Genomic DNA, 24,297 nt, shown 5'->3' on the forward strand with positions numbered 1-24,297 from the left:
GATGCCGCCAAGAAATCCCTCCGACATCGAAAGGCGAGGGCTCGACCTGTCCCATAGTGGACACCGGCCTTAACCATGATGAAAAGAGACCTCTACAAGGCCCGACGGTCATACCAGAAGTGCAGATGTGACGAGAGGCGCACTGTACTTCGTAATGAGTATAGGTTCAAGGCCAGGGCATATCAAAATGAGGTGCGCTCGCAGAAAAAGAGATCCTGGGACGAATTCATCGTTGAAGAGTCTACAAAGATTTCCTGGGGTATTCCGTATAGGGTGGACCTTGGCAAATTGACTCCAATGCTCCCCGACTTGACGCTATAGCATGGTGATCCTAATAGTATCCCCTATATTGAAGAAAGGCTTCTCGATATTTACAATGACTGTCTGGAAAGGGGATACTTTCCAAGAAGCTAGAAGATTACCGATCTGAGACTCCTCTACAAGCGAGGGGACAGGGATAAGGAGCTCCTTAAGTCCTACAGACCTATATGTCTCCTCCCTGTGATGAGCAAGGTTCTGGAGAACCTAATCATGACCAGGCTAGCACCAGTTTTTATAAGATCAAGTCACCCACGGCAATGGAGATCCACAAAAGGCAAAGGAAACACTGATGCTCTGTTGCGAGTGTGAGCAGATGTTGAACAGAGGGAAGAGTGGTATATCATGTTGCTGCTCTTTGACATATCCTCTGCCTTTGACAGCGTCTGGTGGCCCCTCTTGCTCTAGCAGTTGCAGAAATATGAAGCCCCAACAACTTATACGACTTAATTAGGAGCTACCTCGAGGACAGACGTGTGAAGATTAAATATAATTAAAGGTAAATAAAGGTTTCGACCACTTATGTCATTTTCAAGGATACCTTTACTTTGTTTTCATTTTTTCTTCTAAAATTCTTAAAAATGCTGGCTAATTGCCTTTGTCCCATTTAATTTCTTCTATACAATTCTTTCCCAAATTTAAAACTTTTACTAACCACTTTCTTTCTATCATTAACATTTGCAAAAGATAGAACAAAGTACAAGGTATCCTTGAAAATGACATAAGTGGTCGAAACGTTGGAAGTTTTAAAAAGAATAAAGTTGAGAAAAAGGATCAAAATTGTTTTTAAATAAACTAAACCACTCTCAAACAAATATATTAATAAAAATTAATCTAAAATATAATAGAAAATTTGGTGATGATAATAAAATGAGCGTAAAATTATTAAGTCTTAATTAAGTTTAATATATGGCTGTAGGTATCTGAGATACAGTTTTTATTGATTTTGAAGTTAATTGGAAGGGGTTCAAGATGTATATAAATGGATTCTGAGATGAATCTCTTTTGGTAGTTTGGTACAGTGGCTAAAATAGTGGTATAATCAAAATCAAAAGCGTGATTAAGTATAAAGGCATGTTCTGAAAGTTTGGAAGCGGCCGAGTTGTGGGAAGTTATAGATAATTTGTGTTGAGAGATATATGATCTGAAGTGGTCCTTATTTTCGCCTATATATGAAGAATAACAGTTTGACGAAGGAACAAGGGATCCAGTCCAAACACGTTATAAACAACCATTCCTTCACTGAATGTCCTAGAACTCAAGTCTCAAAATAAACTATCTTACTTTTTTACTAATACTACAGATCCTATTCCTCTCCAATACCGCTCTAATGTTGTTTACCGGATTCCTTGTTCCTCCCCAACTGTAATTCTTCATATATCGACGAAACTAAGATTACTGACTAAGCCGACTGCCCACCAACTCATGGCCCCGTCTGGCGCAGCAATGCTCCAACTTAACAAGAGCTCCTGCCAACTGGCCTCACATGGCAACTACTGGTGCATGATACTCTACTAACCGAATAGGATCTCACCAGACCGCCTCACTTAGTGACATCTGGCAACTCAGATGCGTCGACTTTATCTTCAATGGAACACTAAAGTTATCCAGCCTACTCGCACATCGCAGCACAAACTGGCGCAGCTGATGTTCTCTCATTCTGACCTTACTAGGACAATTATCTACCAGCACCATCAAGGAGATTATAAATCAACAAATTAAAGGAGCAAATCATTGCCCACATCTGAAGTTCAATCTTTTCACCCTAGAGAACACCTAAATTTTGACTTTGATAGGAACAGTAGGTGGGGAAAGATCAGTTCCAAGTTCGCTGCAACTAATGGCAACTACAGCTACAATCCAATTAGGAAGGAAACATACACTCCAATCAGGATGAACAGCGTGTACATCTAAACTAGGAAGACCAAAATACTCTCCAATTAGGAAAAACAACAACCGGACTCAATCAAAACGACCAGTCACACTCTTAGTACATTTCTTTGACGACATCGACTTCAGCAAGGATTGCTAACACCAGAACATCCTTATGACTCTGTCATCAAGGAGGGCAGTCCTTTGGTGAGAGAAGCAAGAAGTTCAATTACAATCCACTTGAGCGCAGCACCTCGAGTCTCACCAAAGCTCTCAAATTTATATATTATTGTATTTTATAAAACATATGATAATTCGTACATATTACTAATTGTTATATATACTACTGAGCAATGTTGATAAAATAATAAATAAATGATGCCAAAATAAATCACGAAACTAACTCAAGCAGATAAGACAAGACCACTCCTTGGTCACAGCCATATGCACAAGGCTATAAATAAGAGTTTTAAAGAACCCCTAACAGATCAGAGAAGAACACAGATCCACTTGAGATAGTTTCGGTTTATAGCCGATCCTAATTTCTAAATTGTTGTTATAGTTTCAGTTTAAAGCCGATCCTAATTTCTAAATGGTTGTTATTTATTGTTCACTCTTGACATGATCTTTCTCCTCTACCTGTTGCCTCTTCGTAAGTTCCAGTGAGCGGCTAGCAACTCTCCGGGCTTACCTAACTCCTTTGCCTCTGTCGGAATAGTATCCGGAAGCTACCTCGACATATTTATTTATTACTCTATTTTTTCATTTTTCGTCATATTTTTATTACTATTTACTGTATACACAACGTATTTGAAATAGAAATATAACTGTTAAACGGCTGGCCATCTCCACTCCACTCCTCCATGCTTCCGATTTATTGTCAATGTCTGTTTAACCTATTGCTTTCAACAGGTAGGTAGGCCTGATTAGTCTTTGCTCATTTATTATCATTTAATATCATCATTATTAATTTTATTTATATTTATTCTTTTACGACCTTTATTTAATCTCAACTTCCTTCTTCATTCTCTGTCTGTTAGTGTGTTCCCACATCTACTTTTTTTCATATACATCTCCTGTACTTTTTTAACAGTATATTTTACATAATTTTTAATTTTTATTCTTACAATTGTTACAATTATCATTGTTTATTTTATATTAATACTATTTTATTTCTTCCTTCCTTTTATTTATATATAATTTGCTTATCACTTAATTTTTACATAATATGTCTCCTACCTTAATTTACCTTATTGTTGTAATGTTTTGTATCTTTTTAGTCCTGATGAAGCCCTGCAAAGTGGGGCGAAACACCAGACATTAAATAGTTAAAAACTATTTGTTATTTTTTTACCACAACCCTGACCATCTTCGTATATTTAAAGTTATACGGTCAACTCCAAATATATATTTATATATAAAACTTATTATAGATTCTTTCCATCACTTTGAATTTTTTGTTTCTTTTTATCAAATCCTTTTTTCACAAGTACATGAACATATGATATTACCAGCTTCTGAGCACGCCTAAACTTGTTCATGAGCATACTTATGGCAACAACCTTGATTAGAGGGTACATGGACCATATTATCAGAGAGATTGGTCCTTCAATACTCTCTAGTTGAGCAGAGGGTCTGAGAATATTTTTGCTCCTCTGGAAAAATGTTTGTAAGTTTTTAAACTTCAATTCCAAGCAATATATTTTCTTTAAAGTTCAATCTTTGAACTTAAATCAACAGTTTTGTAGGGAATAAAATATTTCTTGTACTTATTAGCAGGTGCCTGTGTACCTATGCCCCTCTTCCCATGAACACACATGTTTATTCCCACATACATTCACTAGGAATATTTGTGATTCGGATTGCTCAATATGATTATAATTTTCTGATTGTTAATCTGACTTCTTCCTTATTGAGGAACATCATTGACGTTATTATTTCTATTTTTCCTCCTATTATGTGGAAAAATGGGAATTATTTTTATCACCACATTAAAAATACTATATTTATAATATTAACACTTTCTTTAGACAGGTTAATATTCCTTAATTAAATAAAATTTTATCCAGTTTAGTTTCAAAACATTTTTTTTTCCTTAAGTCCAACGTTTCGGCCAATTCGGAAAAATTCCAAACAAATTTATAAATAATATTGTTATTTGTTTGGAATTTTTGAAGAACATAAGTGTAATAAAAGCTGTTTGTGATAGATTGTCCTTGAGGATGGCCGAAACGTTTTGAACTTATAAAGGAATAAAAAATGTTTTGAGACTAAAATGGATAAAATTTTATTAATTTAAACAATAAAAATACTATGATAGTATTATATGTAATTCTTCAGTACGGCTAGTAGATCTGCCCAGATGTTCTTGTTTTTATTTATAATCTCTATTGCTCTTGTACCAATCTTTTATTTTATTTAAGATTCTATTATTTTCAACATTTTTCAACGAAATAAGGTTTCTCTAAATTTAGCATAGTTCATCCTTTTACCAAGAGTTCCATTACTAACTCTCAGATATTATTGCTGATATCTGCCAACAGCATGTCTAAATATCTGCTTTCCTTCTTTAAAGTTATAAAATTTCGAATCTTAATGTGGAATTTTCTTTTACTAAACAGATTTTAAATTTCTCTACAATAAAGTTTTTGGAAGGAAACATGTACTTGGTTTTTGACACAGTTTTATCAGCATTAGTTTTTGATCCAATCAACATTCTGTCCCATAAGTTGCAAGGTTTATTAAACTCTTTTGGCATCAATGTGTGTACAAAACATGATTGATTTGATTTTGGTTCAGTTAATCTATTGATGTTCATGAATATTTATGAACATCTTTGTGTTCAAAGATATAGTTTTTCATTATTTGATTAATGAAAAATATATTAGACAGATTCTATTTTCATTATCACATTAAGACTAAATCTTTTTATTCCCTTCCTTGTTTGGCACTTGCATCTCCTAATACAATTTTCACACAGTACATGATATACCACATTTCCTCTTCAGTTAATCATAGAATTAATAATTTACTTCATCATTAACCTTCTGTTGTAAAATGTATATTTATCAATGATTTTAAACTAAGATTCCTGAAATATAGAAACCGATATTCTATTATTAAACCATTGAACATCCCTCAAAGCTGAAAGAATTCTACAAGAAACCCAGTAGCTAGTTAAAATAACTATTTATCTTCTAGCAACCTACCCTCTTGCAAAACGACCATTTCTAAATAGTATTCAATTGAGGAAAATTATCAGACTAATAATTAATGAAAAGGTAAAGAATCATCACTCATAAGCTGCTATAGATGAAACTGAAACTAAAATATCTTACCTCAGAAGTTTTTTTATCATTGTCTCCCACCACAGTGATTATCTTCCCCTTGTTGTTATATAAAACAGATAGTTCTGATTTATGCATTAAAGAGTTATCTATATGTTTTTCCAGCTTCAGATCAACAGTGTGAATATTTAGACTCCCAGGTATATTTGATTCATTGTATCTAATAATTAAGTGTTAATGCCAAATATATGACAATATATTTATTTATTTATTAAAACAGAAACAATACAATCTACTAACAAACATACCGACAACAGCTTAAATTTAACACTAGTTACTTAATTTTGGCTTAGTACTATATGAAGAAATAATATTAAGACACTGTTACACACAATAAGTCCAACTAGCTGAATGCCAAAACTCACCAGATGTGGAGAAACTCATATAAGATACCAGAACTAATGAATGAGTTGAATATACTTCATTATAAATATTAAATCAAAATCAAAGTTTTGGTTTTCAATTAATAATGGAATGCATGTATCAATACCAATTGTATCATTCAATCTATACTAAATTTTAGGAACTAGTTAGGTCATATGTTATAGGCATAGGGAGTTGGCAGCCCCATCGTCCGGTCATTGTACCGCAATCAGCCACTTGCCCTCCAGGTTGGAGGAACACGAACTCTGATACTCACACAGTACACTATAACAGCACACAACAACACCAAGGTCATTAACAGTACACACCCTCGGATTAGGAGGTATAGGAGGATTAGGATAGGATAGGATAGGTATAGGAGGATAGAGGATTAGGAGGTATAGGCAGAAGGATAATCTGCCCAACCCCATGTGAAGACAACCTGAGAACTTGCATCTGTGTCTCCAAGGACCTTCAGGTGTTGCCTCTCCCTCAGCTTAACACAAAAGACATCACGACCATGGTACTGAACATCAAGGTTGGTATTAATAAGACTAAATTGTTAATTGGATCTGTTTATGTCTCCCATAGTTTAGATCCACTTTACCAATACTTAAAAAGACCTCTCTGACACACTAGGAAGGTAGATTTACCACTCTTAATGGGCGGAGATATTAATGCTCACCACTTATTGTGGGGCAGCACAGAAACCAACGACTGAGGTGAAGCCTTGCTAGAATTTTTAGGCTCAACAAATTTAGAAATACTTAACAGAGGGGGCGAAGCAACCTTTGTTACAAGAGCTAGGGGCAAGGTTTTAGATATTATGCTGGCCTCAAGCCGGATCAAAAGCCTTAGTAAAGACTGGAGGGTCACCTCAGACATAACTCTGTTTGACCATAGGTTGATCTCATTTAAGATTATAGCTGAGAAACCTCTATTCACAATGAAGAGAAACCCTAGAAATACAGACTGGGGTCTTTTCAGAGTGAGGCTGGAAGGTGTCTCACCCTATGCGGTGGAAAGACTTTCCAGATCACAGCTAGACATTGAATCTAGCCTACTTGAAAGTATGGTTATATTAGTCCATTGAAAAAAAAGTCAGATGTTGGTCAATTGAATTGACTTAACTACAAAAAGACACAAGAAAAACCTATAATAAAGCTTATAAAACGAAGTTAGAGACAGACTGGAATGTATACCGGGCTGCCTCTAATAAGTACAAAAGAGAATTAAGAAGACATAAACGAGATGGCTGGCGCAAGTTCTGCAGCAACATAGAAAGCACGCCGGAAGCCTCTCGTTTAGTGAAGTTATTAGGAAGCAATGGTCAACAGCCACTAGGTGCACTGAGGAAACCAGATGGGAAGTGGACCTCCAGCTTAGAAGAAACCTTGTCCCATTTAATGGAGAGACACTTTCCAGGTTGCCAGCACATAACAATAGACAACCCTCCAATTATGGATTAGTTCAGAGAGGCTAATGAGGAGGAGTGGGCGTTAGCAGAGTCTATTCTTATGGATGGGGCCATTAAGTGGGCCGTGGAAGAGCTCAAGCCATATAAGGCCCAGGGAACGGACAGTATTCTCCCATGTATGCTCAAGGAGGGTATTAATATCCTACTCCCCCGGATTAGGGCTCTTCTTACAGCCTCTATAGCATTAGGATATATACCAAAGACTTGGAGGAAATTATCAATAGCTTTCATTCCTAAGATTGGGAAGGAGGACTATAGTGTCGCTAAAGCGTATTGCCCCATTAGTTTATCCTCGTTCCTATTTAAGATCCTGGAGAAGTTGGTGGCAGTTTTTCTTACAAGCAAGGTGCTACTAATCAACCCCCTTCATCCAAGACAGCACGCATACCTCCAGGGAAAATCGACTGAGACTGCACTGCACTCCTTGATAGGGAGGATTGAAAAGGCCTTATTATATAAGGAGTCCTCTTTAGGACTCTTTTTCGATGTAGAATGGGCATTTGACAAAGCCTTATTAGACATTTCTGCGCCAAATGCGATTATCAGATGGGTCAGATTTGTTTTTAATAATAGAATAATTGAAGTTTTGGAAGACGATACTAGGCTACAGGCACAGGCAGCAACTGGATGCCCTCAGGGGAGTTCCATCTCACCGTTGCTATGGTGCCTAGTTTTGGATATCCTATTGAGAAGACTTGAGGATGCTGGGATATTCGTGCAAACTTTTGCTGATGATGGAGTGATCCTCATTAGGGGAAAGTTGGTGAGTACCATCATAGAACTTATGCAAGTCGCGTGTAATGTAGTACACACATGGTGTACTGAAATGAAGCTTTCAGTTAACCCAAAAAAGACAGAGTTGATTCTATTCACCAGGAAGCGGAAATCGGGTATATTTCAAACCCCAATTTTCTTTGGCAATCAACTCCAACTGAGCCAAAAGGTCAAATACCTCGGAATTAGTTTTGACGCAAAACTGAACTGAGGATCGCACTTGGCAGAAATTAAAAGAAAAATTAGTGCTACCTTTTGGCAAGTAAGACGTGCTGTGAGCACCACCTGAGGTTTCAACCCAAAATTTATGCATTGGATTTACACAACAATAATAAAACTAAGAATTTACTATGGAAGTATTGTGTGGTGGACAGCCCTGCAAAGGGCTTCCCATGTGCGAATGGCCAGTAAGATCCAAAGGATGGCCTGTATCGGCATAACTGGGGCATTTCGCACAACACCTACTAAGGCATTGGAAATCCTGCTTTCCCTAATACCACTCCACTTATTGATTAAAGGGGAAGCAGCATTAGCCTATCTAATTATGAAAGAAAATATAGACAGTAGACAGAGACAGGAAAAGTTACTGGTCACGCGAAAATAGCTAAAGTGGTGGAAAGTGAGTTACCAATACTACAATACCGCTCACCACTCCTAGATAAACACCCGCTCTAGACACTGAAATTAGTTACCTACACCCAAAGTTAGAGGATAAGGTATAGGGTTTAGTGGAAACCCAAGGAGAGTATCTGCCCTGTTTCACTGATGGATCGAGAATGGATTCAACAGGACTAACGGGGGCAGAGGTTTAAGGCATAGAAGAACTAGGCATAGAACTAAGCTTCCCACTAGGCAAGCACTCGACTGTCTTTCAGGCAGAAGTGTTTGCCATCTTGTCAGCAGCTTTATGCCCTGAAGTCACTAGCTCTGATAGGACTGGCATCACCATCTTTTCAGATAGTCTGTCTGCCCTTCAAGCCTTGGAGTCACATCTAATTTGGTAAGAGAGTGTAAACTAGCCTTAGAATCATTAGCATGTTTAATGAAGCTTCAGCTTGTGTGGGTCCCAGGACACAAGGGAATCACAAGTAATGAAAAAGCTGATCAGCTTGCTAGAATCGGGGCTGAGCACCCTCCTATAGGGCCAGAACCATTCCTAGGCATTTCTAAAAAGCATCAGAGAAAAGTAGTTCTTGACTGGACATGGAAGAAAGCAGGTAAGGAGTGGAGAGACTGTATAGGACTCAGACAGGCCAAGATTTTAATAACTAAACCCTCTACTTCTAAAACTAAATGGCTGCGAGGCCTAAACAGAAACGAACTCCGATTATTGATAAGAGTTCTTACAGGTCACGGCAGACTTAAAAGACATCTTAAGATATGTGGAGTAGTCCACGAAGAAACCTGCTGCTTATGCGGACAGGCCCTAGAGACTGCCTTACATTACATAACAAATTGTGGTAGGTATGGGTCACTAAGATACAGGCTTTTAGGCTCTGATAGAATTACAGGAAAAGAGGCTTCCTCTATAGATTGGAGGTCCCTTTTGAATTTCATTAGAAAATCAAAAAGGTTCGACATGGAGGAATAAGATAAATTAAAGAGCCATTCCATTGGGTTGTCTTGGTGATGGCAAAAATGACCAATAGGCCCACTTGCCGGACTTGTTCCCCCCACCATTACCAGTACTGGTACCAGTAGGTCATATGTTTCTAATAGACAGTTATGTTTTGATATCACATCTGATACATTATTTGCTTTCTATGTATTATCCAAAACAAGTTATCTATATCCCTATAAAATTGGAAAGTAAATATTGGTAATAACAGAATCATATTTGTATCAAAACTTATTCATCTGATATGATACAAAAAATTCTTTTGATACCATCTAACTATGTATTAATATCCGAACAAAGTTTGTGAAAAGAGAACCAAAAATGAGGAAAACTCTGTATTGTGCAGTTAAAACTTCTGGTAATGACAATATAAAAACTGGAGTGTCCTCATATTGTCACCACTAGATTATATAACAGAAAATTTAGTTATTTATTGCATTTATTGTTTTTGTTTCAGGCTTACTTGAGACTTCTGTAAATTTTTGTTTCATTTTAACTTGTTTATTTTATTCCTAGGTTTAAATTATGTATGTACCATTTACTTTGGCAAGCTTTTGAATTTTTTTTTACAATGATATTTGTATAGGAATTTATTTTTATGTAAACTCCATTCTGCATTTTAATGTATACCTTAAAGCACATTAAAACATTTATGCTAGCTCACTCTTGTGTGGCACCAAAGAAAATTGCCTATATTTCCAGGAAAGTAATTTTCTAAGCTCCAGATTGAACAATGAATAGTCATAAATCTAACTCCTCAATGAGATGATAAATAATTAACTAATTAAAATTACCAGAAAAAATAATAAAATTAGAGTACAAAATAACAAATTAAACTCTCATAGATATATCTAATACAAAATGTTTTGATATTGAAGTAAAGGATACAGTGTTGGATGTCGTATGTCAACAAGTAAAAGTTTTGTTTTCAGAATTGGGTTTTGAATCATGGTTTTCAATTCTGCATTACTTATTCTAGGACAGCATTCATTAGTGATGATATCAATAGTCACAGCCGGTGGATCCTGTAAAAAAATTTTAAAAAATACTTATTTAAAAGTTATACATTAAAGAATATTAATTATGTGAAAGCAATCCAGTTACCAGAACAAATTACTGATGTATAAACAAGAAAAGAATAATTATAATTGGAGTTACACCCAAAATTAACAATATGTTCGAGCCTCCAACAACTTTATTTTAGTGCTTTCCAATTATAGTGCCTCCAGGAAAGTGTGGAAAGCATTGAACGGAATTTGTGCTTGTAATAGTACCAGCCCTCAAATCCACCACAATGCCCTCTTGAAATCACCATTGTCTGTTTTCTTTCAGACAGTACAAAGTAAAACAAAATTAACTCTGGACCTGAATAATAGATTCATGGACATAAATTTCCTATCCTAGAATTGAATATTTCCAAAGGAAGGTATTATTACTATAAAGTCTGATGAAGTTGTGTTATGATTATAGAACAAATATCATTATGTATATTTCAATATTTCGAAACTTATTATGTTTTTACAGAACCTTATACTGAACATAAATCAATTACATATAATTTGTAACTATCTGTAAGATTATCCTAAATTTATCTTGAAATCAATGTTCATTCTACCCCTACATCACTTTCCTCAGAGACATAGTCAGAGCAGTGTTTCTAAAAAAATTGAAATTTAACATAACATACTGAAAAACATATTTAATGTCTCACTAGAACTCAAAATGGATTAATTAGTATCTATAGGAGTATCTGGTGGCGCAGAACAAATTTCAGGATTCTTGGGTAATATCAAGAGATAAACTGGCTTTTTAAGATCCAATGAGATGATTGCTTCCCTGCTTTTCAATTGTAGTGTAAAATATTTAATACTTTAAAATTCAGAAGCAGTGAAAGTGAACCATTTGCTTACAGTGCCATTTCTAGAATGCAGTGTAGACTTTTTACTTTCCAAATAGACTACAGATGGTACGGGGTTATCCTTTGTAATTTGATGAACAAGAATTTTGTTGGCATCTACAAGTCAATAAGCACCTCAGGCACACCCTTGAAGGAAGGCAGTTTGTCATTTACATGTACCATCTACGAAAGCCTAGGAGAGGCTGTCCTTCCATCTTCCTTATAGTCTCACTCTATCAGAGTTACCAAAGTAGTCTTCTGACTCTCCTCTCCTTACCCATTCTGATTATGTGGTCTAACTATCTAATTTTTTGCACTCTTACAAACCAAGAAACACCAAGATCGTTATAAAGTGTATCTATCTCAGTCAAAACAAACCATTCTTTTCTACTGGTCCATACATACATTTTAAGATCTTTCTTTTGAGCCAAAATGAAACACTTCAGATAATCACAGGAGGTCTAAAATCTAAACTGACAAATAAAATGGAGTCTTGGTATCTGAACAGGAAGATTGAAGAAGGATTTAAAACAATTAATGAAAAAAACAACAACATATAAATTTGTAATTATAAAAAAAGACTTTAACATTGTAATTTGAAAAAATAAATGAAAGAAAAGCAATTGATTCAGATTCAAAATAATTATGAGAGTGTTCATGGTCTATTTTTTTATAACATATATATATAATAGAACATACCAGTCCATCAAAAAGAGCCTTTTCATTTTTATCCACTACTTCATTTTGCCTGTATGTAACACTTCTGGGTGTGGAATCATAAAATAAAATTGAGTCTTTTACACATTTTTCTATATCTATTTCTGAAACAGAAGAAAAATAAAACATTTGAACTATCTCAATTTTTTTGATAGGCGGACATCACTTAATAAAAAAATTTATTATTTATAATGGATAGGCTAACAACTGTTTAAAAACTACAGGTGGAATCCATCAAGCCTATTTTTAAATATACTAAAAATCTGGATTAATCTGTGTTGATCTAATAAATCAATTTATTTAAAAATTGATTCAATTGATTTGAATTTTCTACTAAGTTGATCTAATTCAAATTAAATATAGAAAAAATAGATTGATATTTGGATCATTATTAAATTAGAATGAGAATAAAAAATATTATTTTTAAATACATGATTTATATAAGACAATAACACTGTAATACATATATCAATGTAAATTACAATCAAGTAATCTATTTGTTTTGTTGAAGAGGGGGGAGATGGTCTGAAGGTGAAATTTTGGATAGTTACATAAAATATTAATATTAATAATTAAGATATTACTCTGTATGATTTATCTTACCAGGTAAGTCAGAAAAAAGGAGAATACATTCATTGAACCCAGACTCCAAAAGTACTGAGCGAAGTTGTTGTAAAATAGAATATCCGATAAATAATGGGTACGATGCACTACCAAGTAACAAAGAATCCCATAAATTCAAAATTTTCTGAATAGGAAATACATCTGTAAAAGTTTTTAATAAATTCAAACAATGTTAAAATTTGTTAAATATGTTATAAATATATAAAAAATTAAATGCTCTCTAAAACATTGATAACTAAAAAACAAATTATTTAGTTCTACTATTATATGTCAGAGTATAAAATATAAAAAACAAATACATGAAAATTATTTTTAAGAAAATGTAATCTGTGACATTAGCCCTTTAGTGATGGAAAGGTGGAATCACTTCATGGCAATTATTAAGCACCCAGTGGCTTAAGACCTGTGGTCGGGTGCCAACGACCTGATTATTTTTGGAAGATATTCACATTTTTTTTTTTATACTTCTTCAGCAGAGAATTGAATATTCTTAAAATTTTTTTATTAAAACTTTTTCTACAGGATGCACCATTTAGGTGTTACAGGCCAAAAACAGAAAAAAAAACCTTAATTCCTTACTTTATTAAATTAATTAGATACTTAGTAATAAGATTAGGGACGTGACAGCCGTGCGGTTTGGGGTGCAGGTCCCAGTTAGCTTGGTTCAGAACGTTTGGGTTCGATTCCCACCTGGGGCAGTTAACATTCATTTTTCGGCGGTCCCGAGGAATGAATCTTGACACTCCCACCTTGGTTAGTACGCGGCGGCAACTTAGGTAGCCGTCAGGAGTTGGCAAAAAAAACCACTAGGCCCACTTGCTGGACTTGTTCCCCCCACTAAAACCAGTACCAGTAGTAATAAAATTAGAACAACCAGAAATGCATTTCTGGGTTAGATGTGGTAAAAATTAATTTTAATAATCATTTGCAGGTTTATATTTTATGGGCTGTGTGTAATGTATCAGAATTCATTACTATTTAATCTTTACGAATAAATAAAACAATAATGTGCTTTTGTATAAGCTCTAGTGGCTGAGATAGAAACTAGGATATGCCTTGAGATATCGCCAACTAGATATCACCAGGGAAAGAACTGATAAATCAGTGAATAGGTTTCAAGCACTAAACAGTTATTGTGGTAGTCATTGTGTTCAAACTGATAAATCACTTCATAGTCCCTAAAGAGTTAAATAATATCAATTTAATATCTTTAATAAGATATTTAAAGGTTAACTGCTATGGTTTCAGTACTAACTACTAGATGTGCTCTATCCTCATCTAGTATATAAAACCTAACTTAAACCTAACCCCCAACAGATTGAAAAAAATAAATCATCACATAATACAATGTCCATACAAATAATAGTGTTCTTTAAAATATAGTACAAAAAAACATAAATAATATCTATTGAAGATTCCATAAGGCTTATAACAAATCCTTAATAAAACTATAATCTTGAGGATTAAACATTCACTATAAATTAAGCCTAGTTTAATCCTTATTAATAAACATTCCTAGTAGAAGTCTGATTGAAATAAAATTAACTGATGAATAAAAAGAATTAGAAAAAACTAAAATTACTAAGATCTATTACTTTATTTAATATTGCGTAAGTATAAAATTAAGGAATACTCACGTGAAAACATAGTTAGAAACCAAGGTATAGCAAACAACTCTGGTGAAAATCCAATCCTTAAAAGATGAGTAGCTAAAAGAGGATCCAAAAAAGCTATTAAATGTTTAAATTTGGCTAAATATTCTTTTATTACTGCAGAGTTATCTCTCAAAAAGAAATTGTGCAAGTATTTGTCAATGAATTTTTTCAGGCAGGAGTATGCTCGAGCTAAAACAACAAAAATAAAAGAACAATATTAGAAAAAAAATTAAACAGGAAAATATAGGATAGGGAAAGAAAAGATAATTATCAAGAGACAACAGCTTATAAGGTAAACATAATTTAAGCAAAACAACATCTAAAAAAACTAAAGTGTAAGTAAAATGATACTGATGAGGGTTGGAGATAGTTTACCATTCTACCTGTCTAAACTTATTCATAAAATTGTTTAACATAAAGAATTAATTATCATGCCATACCCTTCATAGTAGACAGGGTGCTATCCACGACAAATTTATAAAGAGGAGGAATAATAATACTTATTATTATTATTATATATATTTTCTTCTAATACCTAATCATAATATAAAATACTAAGGAGTTGAAATCAGTAATGATAGATACTAAGAATATAAACCTAATGAAAATAATTAAACATTTAATTATGCAAACATTTTAAACTAACACAATTCAAAAAAGAAGGAAAAAATGTCTAAATGATATAGGAGAAATGGATTGCTTAGGAACTAAGGTAGGTCAGGGTAAGTGCATAAATAGGGATTTTCCTCAAATTTATGTACTTGTCCTTACTATGCATTTACATTGACTCACCTTAAATGATATAGTTAAAATATGATAACAGGAAACGTTTACTTTAATAAAATCATTCCTAAATTACATTACTGCAAGACAAAATACAAGGTTTTTGCCAAGTAATAATGGTATAAATATATTTAAAAGATCTGAAGAATTGGATACAATTTAAATAATATATATAACTTACTATAATACACACAAAATTACATAACCCCATTCAATTAAATAAATAAAACGTCCAACTAAAAAATTCTGAAAAAAAAAAAAAATCAAGATCAAATAAATATTATTTTCATTATTTAATCTTCTTTAAAGTATGCTTTCTATGCAATACATGTCAGAGGTGATGGACAATACAATTAATCAGAATAACTGATAAGACAACCAGGGAAGAAGAACAAAAAGTACATTAGTGCAAATAAACTTTCAAACTCAATTATAGAAGGTATATAGATTTCCTAATGGACAACTAAAATGGGAAAGGACCTAAAGAAAAAAAGAGGAAAACGTCATAGATAACCAATCAGTGATCTAATCAATGATTTTGGTGCAATAGAACAGAATCTACTACATTAATGTAATGAATAATTTAATAACATAGCAACAGATGAAAATCAACAAGAAAAAACAACGAAAAACTGTTGTAGATAAGGTGCCCATTAAAAAATCTAAGACAGTATATGTACAATAAAAATAAATAAATAAGCACAGTTAGTTTTAAGCGTATAATCATATATTTATGGCAATTGAGATCACATTAAAAAATAAATATAAGCAGCATTCCGAAGTGGAACGATCTATAAAAACGCAGGAAAACAAGTTTCATGATAAAACTAATCTATTTGAAAACATTATAATTCCCAGACTCACTCCATTGATGGGATTAGGAAAAAAAATTAAAAAAAGGAGCACAAGTCAAATTCTTAATCAGGCCAATTATATGCAATGTGACTGGTTCATTTTAAAATAAGATGCGAGTTTAGGCTATACTATGTTTATACCCTACACTATAAATGCAAAAACTCACCATCATAAACAAAACAGACTATCTGGAGGAACATGAATAAAGTAGTTTCAGAAAATAATTTTTAGTTGATGATCCATAAAAATTCTAGCATCTGTAGATCTTGAAATTTTTCAACAGATATGAGAAATTTTTCTGAAACCGAAAAAAAAAAATAAATGTTTCATTAATGTAATGCTAATTGGAAATCTTTAAGAAATTATTTAAGATCATTCATAATTAATCTTCATTATTCCTTCCTTAATTTAGATATGTATGTAAAACTCATAACTTCAAGGCCACTTGCAAACAAATAAAATAAATCAGAAACACTACCTAACTAGACAAAATATGTTGGCCATCGATGAGTTTTTAGTGATGAAGATTTTGGTACAGAATCACTTAAGCATATATATAAACTTTGAAGCTGACACAGAAGTGGGACACTAATGAAACTGAATAAATCCTCCTGAAGGGCACTGCCAAATTTAAAATGAAAATTTTCAAGAAAATCACGCAACGCCCACTTCTCAAGGTATTAGGATAAATTTTATAAAAAAAAAAAAAAAAAAAAAAAATTAGGGTTTTTTCTCAGAATATATGTTCGTCAACATTCTTACGTCCCATTATAGTTAATAACAACAACCAAATTATTTAGTTCCAAGGATAGGATGCAATACCCATTGAGGAATCTAATGTTTTGATTCCAATAAATTTCACTGATCCTCAAAATAAGAAGGTCCTTTGATGATGGTTATCTACTAAAGCATATTTATACCTAAATACGTGGACTGGAAGCCACAGAAATGATGCACCTGGAATTGGTCTATTGATAGTTCACTAAACACACTATTTTTATTTCAATTAATTTTTTCTATGCAAAGATTTCTTCTATGTAAAGAAGGAAATAGACAGAATTTTCAATATACTGTAATATGCTCTTTTTGTGTAAATAGCATATTTTGATGTATAAGAGGTTTTTAATATGTTTTCTTTTATGTATCATTTAAGATTGTTCATTTGTTTTGTTTATCCAAAAAGCAAGCTAAACAAGTCTCATTGTTTAGAATAACTTCGTGATTCCAAACAAAGCCAAGATGGCGGTACGTAGAATCAATGCCACATTAAGCAAATTCAGATATCATAAAAACTATTTTAACTCATCCCCTCATAATTGAAAATATAGGAAATTAAAGGAAAAATAGAAATCAAGAAATAATGCTAATGAATAATATTCAGAAAGTAAATCATTTGGAAAAATCCCAAACTATTGTGCGACAAGCGATGTTTACATGGAACCTCAAGGCAGGTTTTGTTTGGAAGGGAGTTCGGTTGGTGGCGCCAAGGAGAGAGGAGTATGAAGAGGTGGTCGTCAGTTTCTGTCAAGAAGGAAGCCATGTTTGATGCTAGGACAGGACAACAATAGAAGAACAAAGAAAACACTAGGAATCAAGAAAATCGTAGAGCTTGGTTAGTTTTGTTAGAACTAAATTAGAATACATTTGTAAAATAGATTTAATTTTAATTACTTCAAATTATTGTAAATGCCTGTTCTGATTGTCTAGTAACAATACGCCCTGAGATTAAGAGTCTCTCTCTCTCTCTTTTTATAAAATAAAATTAAGAGTCTTTTTATATTATTAAATTTGAATAAATTATATTATCCATTTAAGAGTAAAGTTCTTTAATTTGAACCCAAGTTTTCTCTTATATTTGAAATAAAGTTAAAAAACTATTCAGATTCTATTTATTTTATTTTTTATATTTTTTAAAATTATTACAATACGTCAGAACTTCCAAAATTCAGGTCTTACTCAACCGAGAATACAATTAACTGGGACTTTCTAGGTTTCCATTTTTACTCGGGTAAATATTAAATAATACTAAATTGATTATTCTTAATGAAAATGTTAGTGTATCAATTTCACTCTCTTAATCTTTCATAAGAGACTCGATCAATTTTTTTTTTATTTTCTTGTAAATAATAAATACATTAAAAAGTTATTTCTACAAATATGCAAGTTCTGAAACAAAGTAAACCTGGTTTAAGGTGTGTGTGTGTGGGTGTTTATTTTTTTTATGAGGGTCGGTGGAAATCTTCAAAAGACATGAGTGGGATTTTTACTCACTAAAACCAGGGCGGTGGTTCTTTGAGGGTGACTGTGGTGAATATCTTCATTGGGTTCCAATGCTGGTCTGAGCATAGCATATTGCTCACCACATTTTCTGGTGTGATGTGTCCTTCACAAACTCTCTGCAATTCGCTTCTCTCCTGCGCAAAACGAATACAAGCAAAAAACACGTGCTATGCTATTTCTTTGACAATCTAACATCCAGGGCATTCTGCAGTGTTGTCCGGTACTGGTGGCTCTAAAGCATCCATGTCCGGGCAACAATTGGGTTATGTAAAAATCCACCTCACCATGCAGGCGGCCATACCACGTGCCCACATCGGGTATTAACCTGCAAGTCTACCTCTCGGAATCTGCAGCCTCCCAACGATGCTGCCACTGGTCGATGGTTATTTTTTGCTCTTTCTCTCTGGAAATGTGTGAGCGTCGTTCAGAGTGCCTGCTTCATTTTTCAAAAAAGGAGCTCCACAGGTGCCATTCAGGCTATAAAGCATACCACTTCGTAGGAAATAGTTCCAAAAGCACTAACTGTCCTTAAACAAACTCTGTGATAAACTGAAACCATCTGTCTCCTGTATGATTAGGTAAACATCGCTTCTTTCCAAATTGTGGCTGCATATAACATAATGGAGGGGACAACAGTAGTAAGAAGCCTTCGGCTACTTTCTTTGGGACCTCCAACGTTTGGCATAAGGCGTGAGAAAAAGGATGCTACTTTAGCAGATTTGGCGCTGATATACTCCATGTGAATATTAAAGCAGAGACATGCATCGATCATGACTCCTAGGTATTTTAAGCAAGACAGGGAACAAATTTCGAGCCTACCCACCGTAACAGAGATGGACTCAGTTTGCTTCCTGCTAGTTACTAGGAGAACCTCAGTCTTGTGATCTGAAAGTTGAAGGCCTACCGAAGACAGCCAACCTCGGACTGTAGCAACAGCCTGGTTAGCGATGAGGGCAATTTCTTCCAAGTACTTCACCGCCACTACAACTGCAACGTCATCTACGAATCCCACAACTGTGGCTCCACTGGCATTGTCAATTTAAAGATTGCATCGTACATGACGTTCCATAGAAGAGGCCCTAATACCGAGCCCTGTGGGACACCACCAGTCACCTTGTTTCTCCTGTGGCCAATGTCTGTAAAATAAAACAGAACTATATCTTTGAAGTAGTCTGTGAGAACTCTCATAAGATAGGCTGGCACCGAAATAGTCCGTAGCGAATCTATTATACAGGTCTATCTTGCAGTTTTAAAAGCATTCTTAATGTCTAGAGTGATGATTGCTGTATAACACTTAGCACCTCTCCTCCACCTTGCTCCTGCAATTGCTGTGCGGGCCATCTCGACTACCAATGCAACAGCATCTATCGTGGATCGCTCTTTACGAAATCTGTATTGAGCCTGCAAGAGGCCGTTAACTCCCTCTGTGAACTCTTGTGGCCTGAGGGAAAGGATTTTCTCAAATGCCTTACCCATAGTATCCAATAAGCAAATTTGACGATAGGCTGACGGGTCTTCCAGTCTTCCCTTACTCTTTGGAATAAGTACAAGGCGCTGTCTCTTCCAAGGTTTCAGATTAAGCCTTCACGAATGCAAGAATTGAAGAGATTGATGAAAAGATCCGTCCAATCCTGGAGCCTTACTATGTTGTAGGTCCAAGGCGATGTCCTCTATCTCTTCCTGCGTGATTTGTGGAAAATCCGTTGTATATGTATTGTCTATACTTTCAATAATATTCACCTGTTCAGGGCATAGTGTTTATGACAACTGTCTACAACATTTGATCTCATGGGGAACTGCATCGTGCCTTACATAGTTTCCTAAGTGCTATTTTGTAACGTCTACCTCATGGGTCTGCATCCACCTCATCATAGAGTTCTCTCCAGCACTGTCATGGGTTTTTTTTTTCTTTTTTTTCTGAGGGTAGGTGGAAATCTTCAAAAGACACGGATAGGGCCGTACCTATCCGTGTGTGGGATTTTTACCCACTAAAACCAACCACCCTACACCTGTTTCTCACCCTTCACGGGACCGCCGTTAGGTATTACATCATGGGGGTAAGTGGCTGAGTCCCGCCTCATTGTTTTAGGATATCTCCTGGTTTGCCTATCTTTCTCCTCATTTAACTTTTGCATCACCTATGCAGCAAATCGTTGGCCTGCCATCCAATAATCGTGATTAAGCAGCATAATGTTGATGATATTATCTGCTGTCGGGTCTGAGCCACAAATGTGTCGGAGCTCACTCCTTTCTTCATGAAAGCAGGGACAGAAGAAGAAAACGTGTTCTGCACTCTCTTCCATTCCTGGGCACAATAGACATTCTCCAGTTTCATCGAGCTTAAACCTATACTGGTAGGGTGGCATCCTGGCCATCATGCAAGCCGCTTTGTATGAGACTGTACGAAACGCTCAGATCACTCTTAGCACACACCTATGATACACCAACACCATCGGTCTTGTGTAGCCCTCAGTACCCAACACACCCTTCCATATTGCAGCTGAGTAAAGCAGAATGGATGGGACCACACTGGATATCAACAGCCTACGGGTGTTCCTGGGTCCACCTATGTTGGGCATTAAATGTGACAGTGCGGTGGTGACTCTAGCCGATTTATCACTCACCCACTGAATATGCTCTCTGAACCGAAGTCTATCATCGATCCTTACCCTGAGGTAAGTCAAAGAAGGCTTGGACTGGATCTCTTGCCTACCCACTCTCAAGGTGATAGTTTCCCTCCTTTTCTTGCTACTGACAAGAAGGGCCTCTGTCTTACTGTCTGCTAGTTGCAGCCCTACAGATTCTAGCCAGTATCGAACCGAAGCGACATAATGGTTGACCTTTAGAATGAGCTCTTCTTTATACTTTACGACTACAACCGCGATATCATCAGCTAAGCCCACTATTTCGGGACCCTCTGGTAGACTAAGCCTAAGGACTCCGTCGTACATGTCATTCCACAACAGAGGTCCCAGCACCGAACCCTGGGGTATACCGCCAGTCACCTTAAACCTTCTTGAGCCGTCCTCTGTCGAACATGTCAAGGTCCTGTCCTTGAAGTAGTCATGAATGATACTCCTGAGGTTTTCAGGGACGTTCATCAGCAGGGCATCCAAGATGCAGCTCCATCTTGCTGTGTTAAAGGCATTTCTTACATCCATCGTGACAATATACAATATACAACAACGTGATAGAGTCTACCGTGGATCTCGCTTTCTGGATGCCAAATTGATTCCTGAAGAGGCCTGCCACTCCTTCTGTGAACTCTTGTAGCCTATTTGCAGTGACCTTCTCCAAAGCCTTCCCAGCTGTATCCAGCAGGCAAATCGGTCAATAGGCTGAAGGTTCTCATGCCCTTCTTTTGCTCTCTGGGATCAGAACCAGGCGTAGTCTTTCCCATGGTAAGGGAAAGGACCCCTCACGCAAGCAGGAACTAAAGACATCTAAAAAGAGATCTGATCTGGTTTCCATTGCCTCCTTCAGTGCTACATTCGGAATACCATCTAGGCCAGGGGCCTTTCCCATCTGAAGGCTACGGCAGATGTCACTGAGCTCTTCTGTCGTTACCGCTGGCACATCAAATGGGGGCAACGACTCTGTCCGCCTTAATTCCTCTTGTTCAGGAAACCGAGTAGTAATGATCCTCTGCACTGTCACCGGGCACATGGGCGTGTTCATAGCGCTGGTTTTCAGTTTCTTCATCACTGTGCGGTAGGGTCTTCCCCACTGGTCCTTATCCACTTCATCACAAAGCTCTTTCCAGCATCGTCGCTTACTCAATTTGATAGCTTCCCGGAGTTCTCACCTCTGATCTTAGTAGGATCCAGGAGGAACCTGGAATTGCTGAAACAGCGGACTGCCTCTCACTCACTGGTATCTCCTCCTCGCTGAATGGCATCATGTACGGTAGTCAGCGATTAGATAGTTCCACCAATAAACCGGAAGTCTACCATCACCTATATTGGAATGAATCATAGCCGCGTCGCACGCATTGTTGACTAGGCCCATTACCTGTCGGGTCTGGTCCTCTGCTGTGCCTGACAAATTACATTGAGCCTCCATCATGATTTGGAACGATTCCCTGCCAAACATCCAGGTTTTCCAGCAAACTGCACACTTCTCACACCTAATGACCCTTGGTTCACGGTTCCACATTGCGGTCAGGATAGCCTGGTGATCACTGTGTGTGTACACTTCGCTGACCTGCCAAATAGTAGTTGGGAGGAGGATGTCACTAAAAAATGTGAGGTCAATTACCGAACTCCTTCCTCCTCTCATGAACGTAGGCTCCGACCCAGTATTTGCCAAAACCAGGTCCTCTATCTGCGCGAAGGCTTCTAGGAGGATTTCTCCACATCGGTTAGTCGATTGACTACTCCACTCCATCACCCAAGCATTAAAATCTCCGGCAATAACTACAGGTCTTCGGCCTCAGGCATCTTGGACTATATGATCTATGAGTCCTTGGAATTCGTCAGTTGTGGTGTTTGGTGGGGCATAGCAGCTATACGAGTATAGAAGTCGTATCTTAGCCCAGCCAAACCCACATGTGGGGTCTTGCACTGCTTCGCTTATGGCCTGTCTGCTGCATACCCAGATCGCAGCCCTTCCAGTGGTGTCAGATATCCAAGCGATGTTTTCCAGGTGTTCATATTGTTCACTCAGGATGGCCACATCAATCCTTCAGTCTTTCACTGTTTGCCAGAGAAGATCTTGTGTGTGTGTGTGTGTTTTTTTTTTTTTTTATGAGGGTCGGTGGAAATCTTCAAAAGACACGGATAGGCCCATACCTATCCGTGTGTGGGATTTTTACCCATTAAAACCACCGCCCTACACCTGTTCATTCCTCTCCACGGGACCGCCGCTAGGCATTACTTCATGGAGGGAAATGGCTGAGTGCCGCCTCGCATTCTTCGCATGGTTTTCACGTTTTAATGCTAGTTACGTCTTATAGCCCTCTCGTCTTCTCTCAACCTCTTGAGAACGACTGTAGTGAATCTCTTCACTGCATTCCAATGCTGGTCTGAGAGGAGCATATAGCTCACCACGTTTTCTGGAGTGATGCGTCCTCCATACTCTCTCTCCAATTCACTTCTTTCTACTGCAAAGCGAGTAAAAGTGAAAAACACGTGCTCCGCGGTTTCCTCGACAGTCTGGCATCCAGGGCATTCTGCGGTGTTGTCCAGTTTGAAGCGGTACTGGTAGGCTCTGAAGCATCCATGTCCGGTCATCAATTGGGTTATGTAAAAATCCACCTCACCATGCTGGCGACCATACCACTTGCCCACATCGGGTATTAACCTGTGAGTCCACCTCCCGGAACCTGCAGCCTCCCAACGCTGCTGCCACTGGTCGATCGTTATTTTTCGCTCTTCTTTTCTGGATAAGTGCAAGCGTCGTCCATAGTGCCTGCTTCTTTCTTCAACAAGGAGTTCCACAGGTGGCATTCGGGCTATCACACACACCGCTTCGTAGGAAACAGTTCGAAAAGCACTAACTGTCCTTAAACAAACTCTGCGGTACACTGAAACTATCTGTCTCCTGTATGATATGGTAGCCATCGCTTGTTTCCAAATCGGGGCTGCATATAACATAATGGAGGTGACAACAGTAGCCAGAAGCCTTCGTCTACTTTCTTTGGGACCTCCGACGTTTGGCATGAGACGTGCCAAAAAGGATGCAACTTTAGCAGATTTGGTGCTTATATACTCCGTGTG

The 24,297-nt window shown here is 36.5% G+C and overlaps 1 protein-coding gene across 1 annotated transcript in view; it reads right to left on the reverse strand.

Annotated features, from left to right (window-relative positions):
- Positions 1-24,297, reverse strand: part of LOC106679654 (TBC domain-containing protein kinase-like protein) — a 66,447-nt gene that overhangs the window by 8,496 nt on the left and 33,654 nt on the right. Inside the window, exons 10-14 of the mRNA XM_014418928.2 lie at positions 14,645-14,851; positions 12,987-13,148; positions 12,366-12,487; positions 10,658-10,794; positions 5,529-5,697 (exon numbers count right to left, since the gene is read on the reverse strand). Of these exons, the coding sequence (XP_014274414.1) occupies positions 5,529-5,697; positions 10,658-10,794; positions 12,366-12,487; positions 12,987-13,148; positions 14,645-14,851 (797 nt within the window). The remainder of the gene's footprint in view (positions 1-5,528; positions 5,698-10,657; positions 10,795-12,365; positions 12,488-12,986; positions 13,149-14,644; positions 14,852-24,297) is intronic.

Source organism: Halyomorpha halys, unplaced genomic scaffold, assembly GCF_000696795.3.
Source record: "Halyomorpha halys isolate HHAL.00 unplaced genomic scaffold, Hhal_1.1 Scaffold213.1, whole genome shotgun sequence".
Classification (NCBI taxonomy): domain Eukaryota; kingdom Metazoa; phylum Arthropoda; class Insecta; order Hemiptera; family Pentatomidae; genus Halyomorpha; species Halyomorpha halys.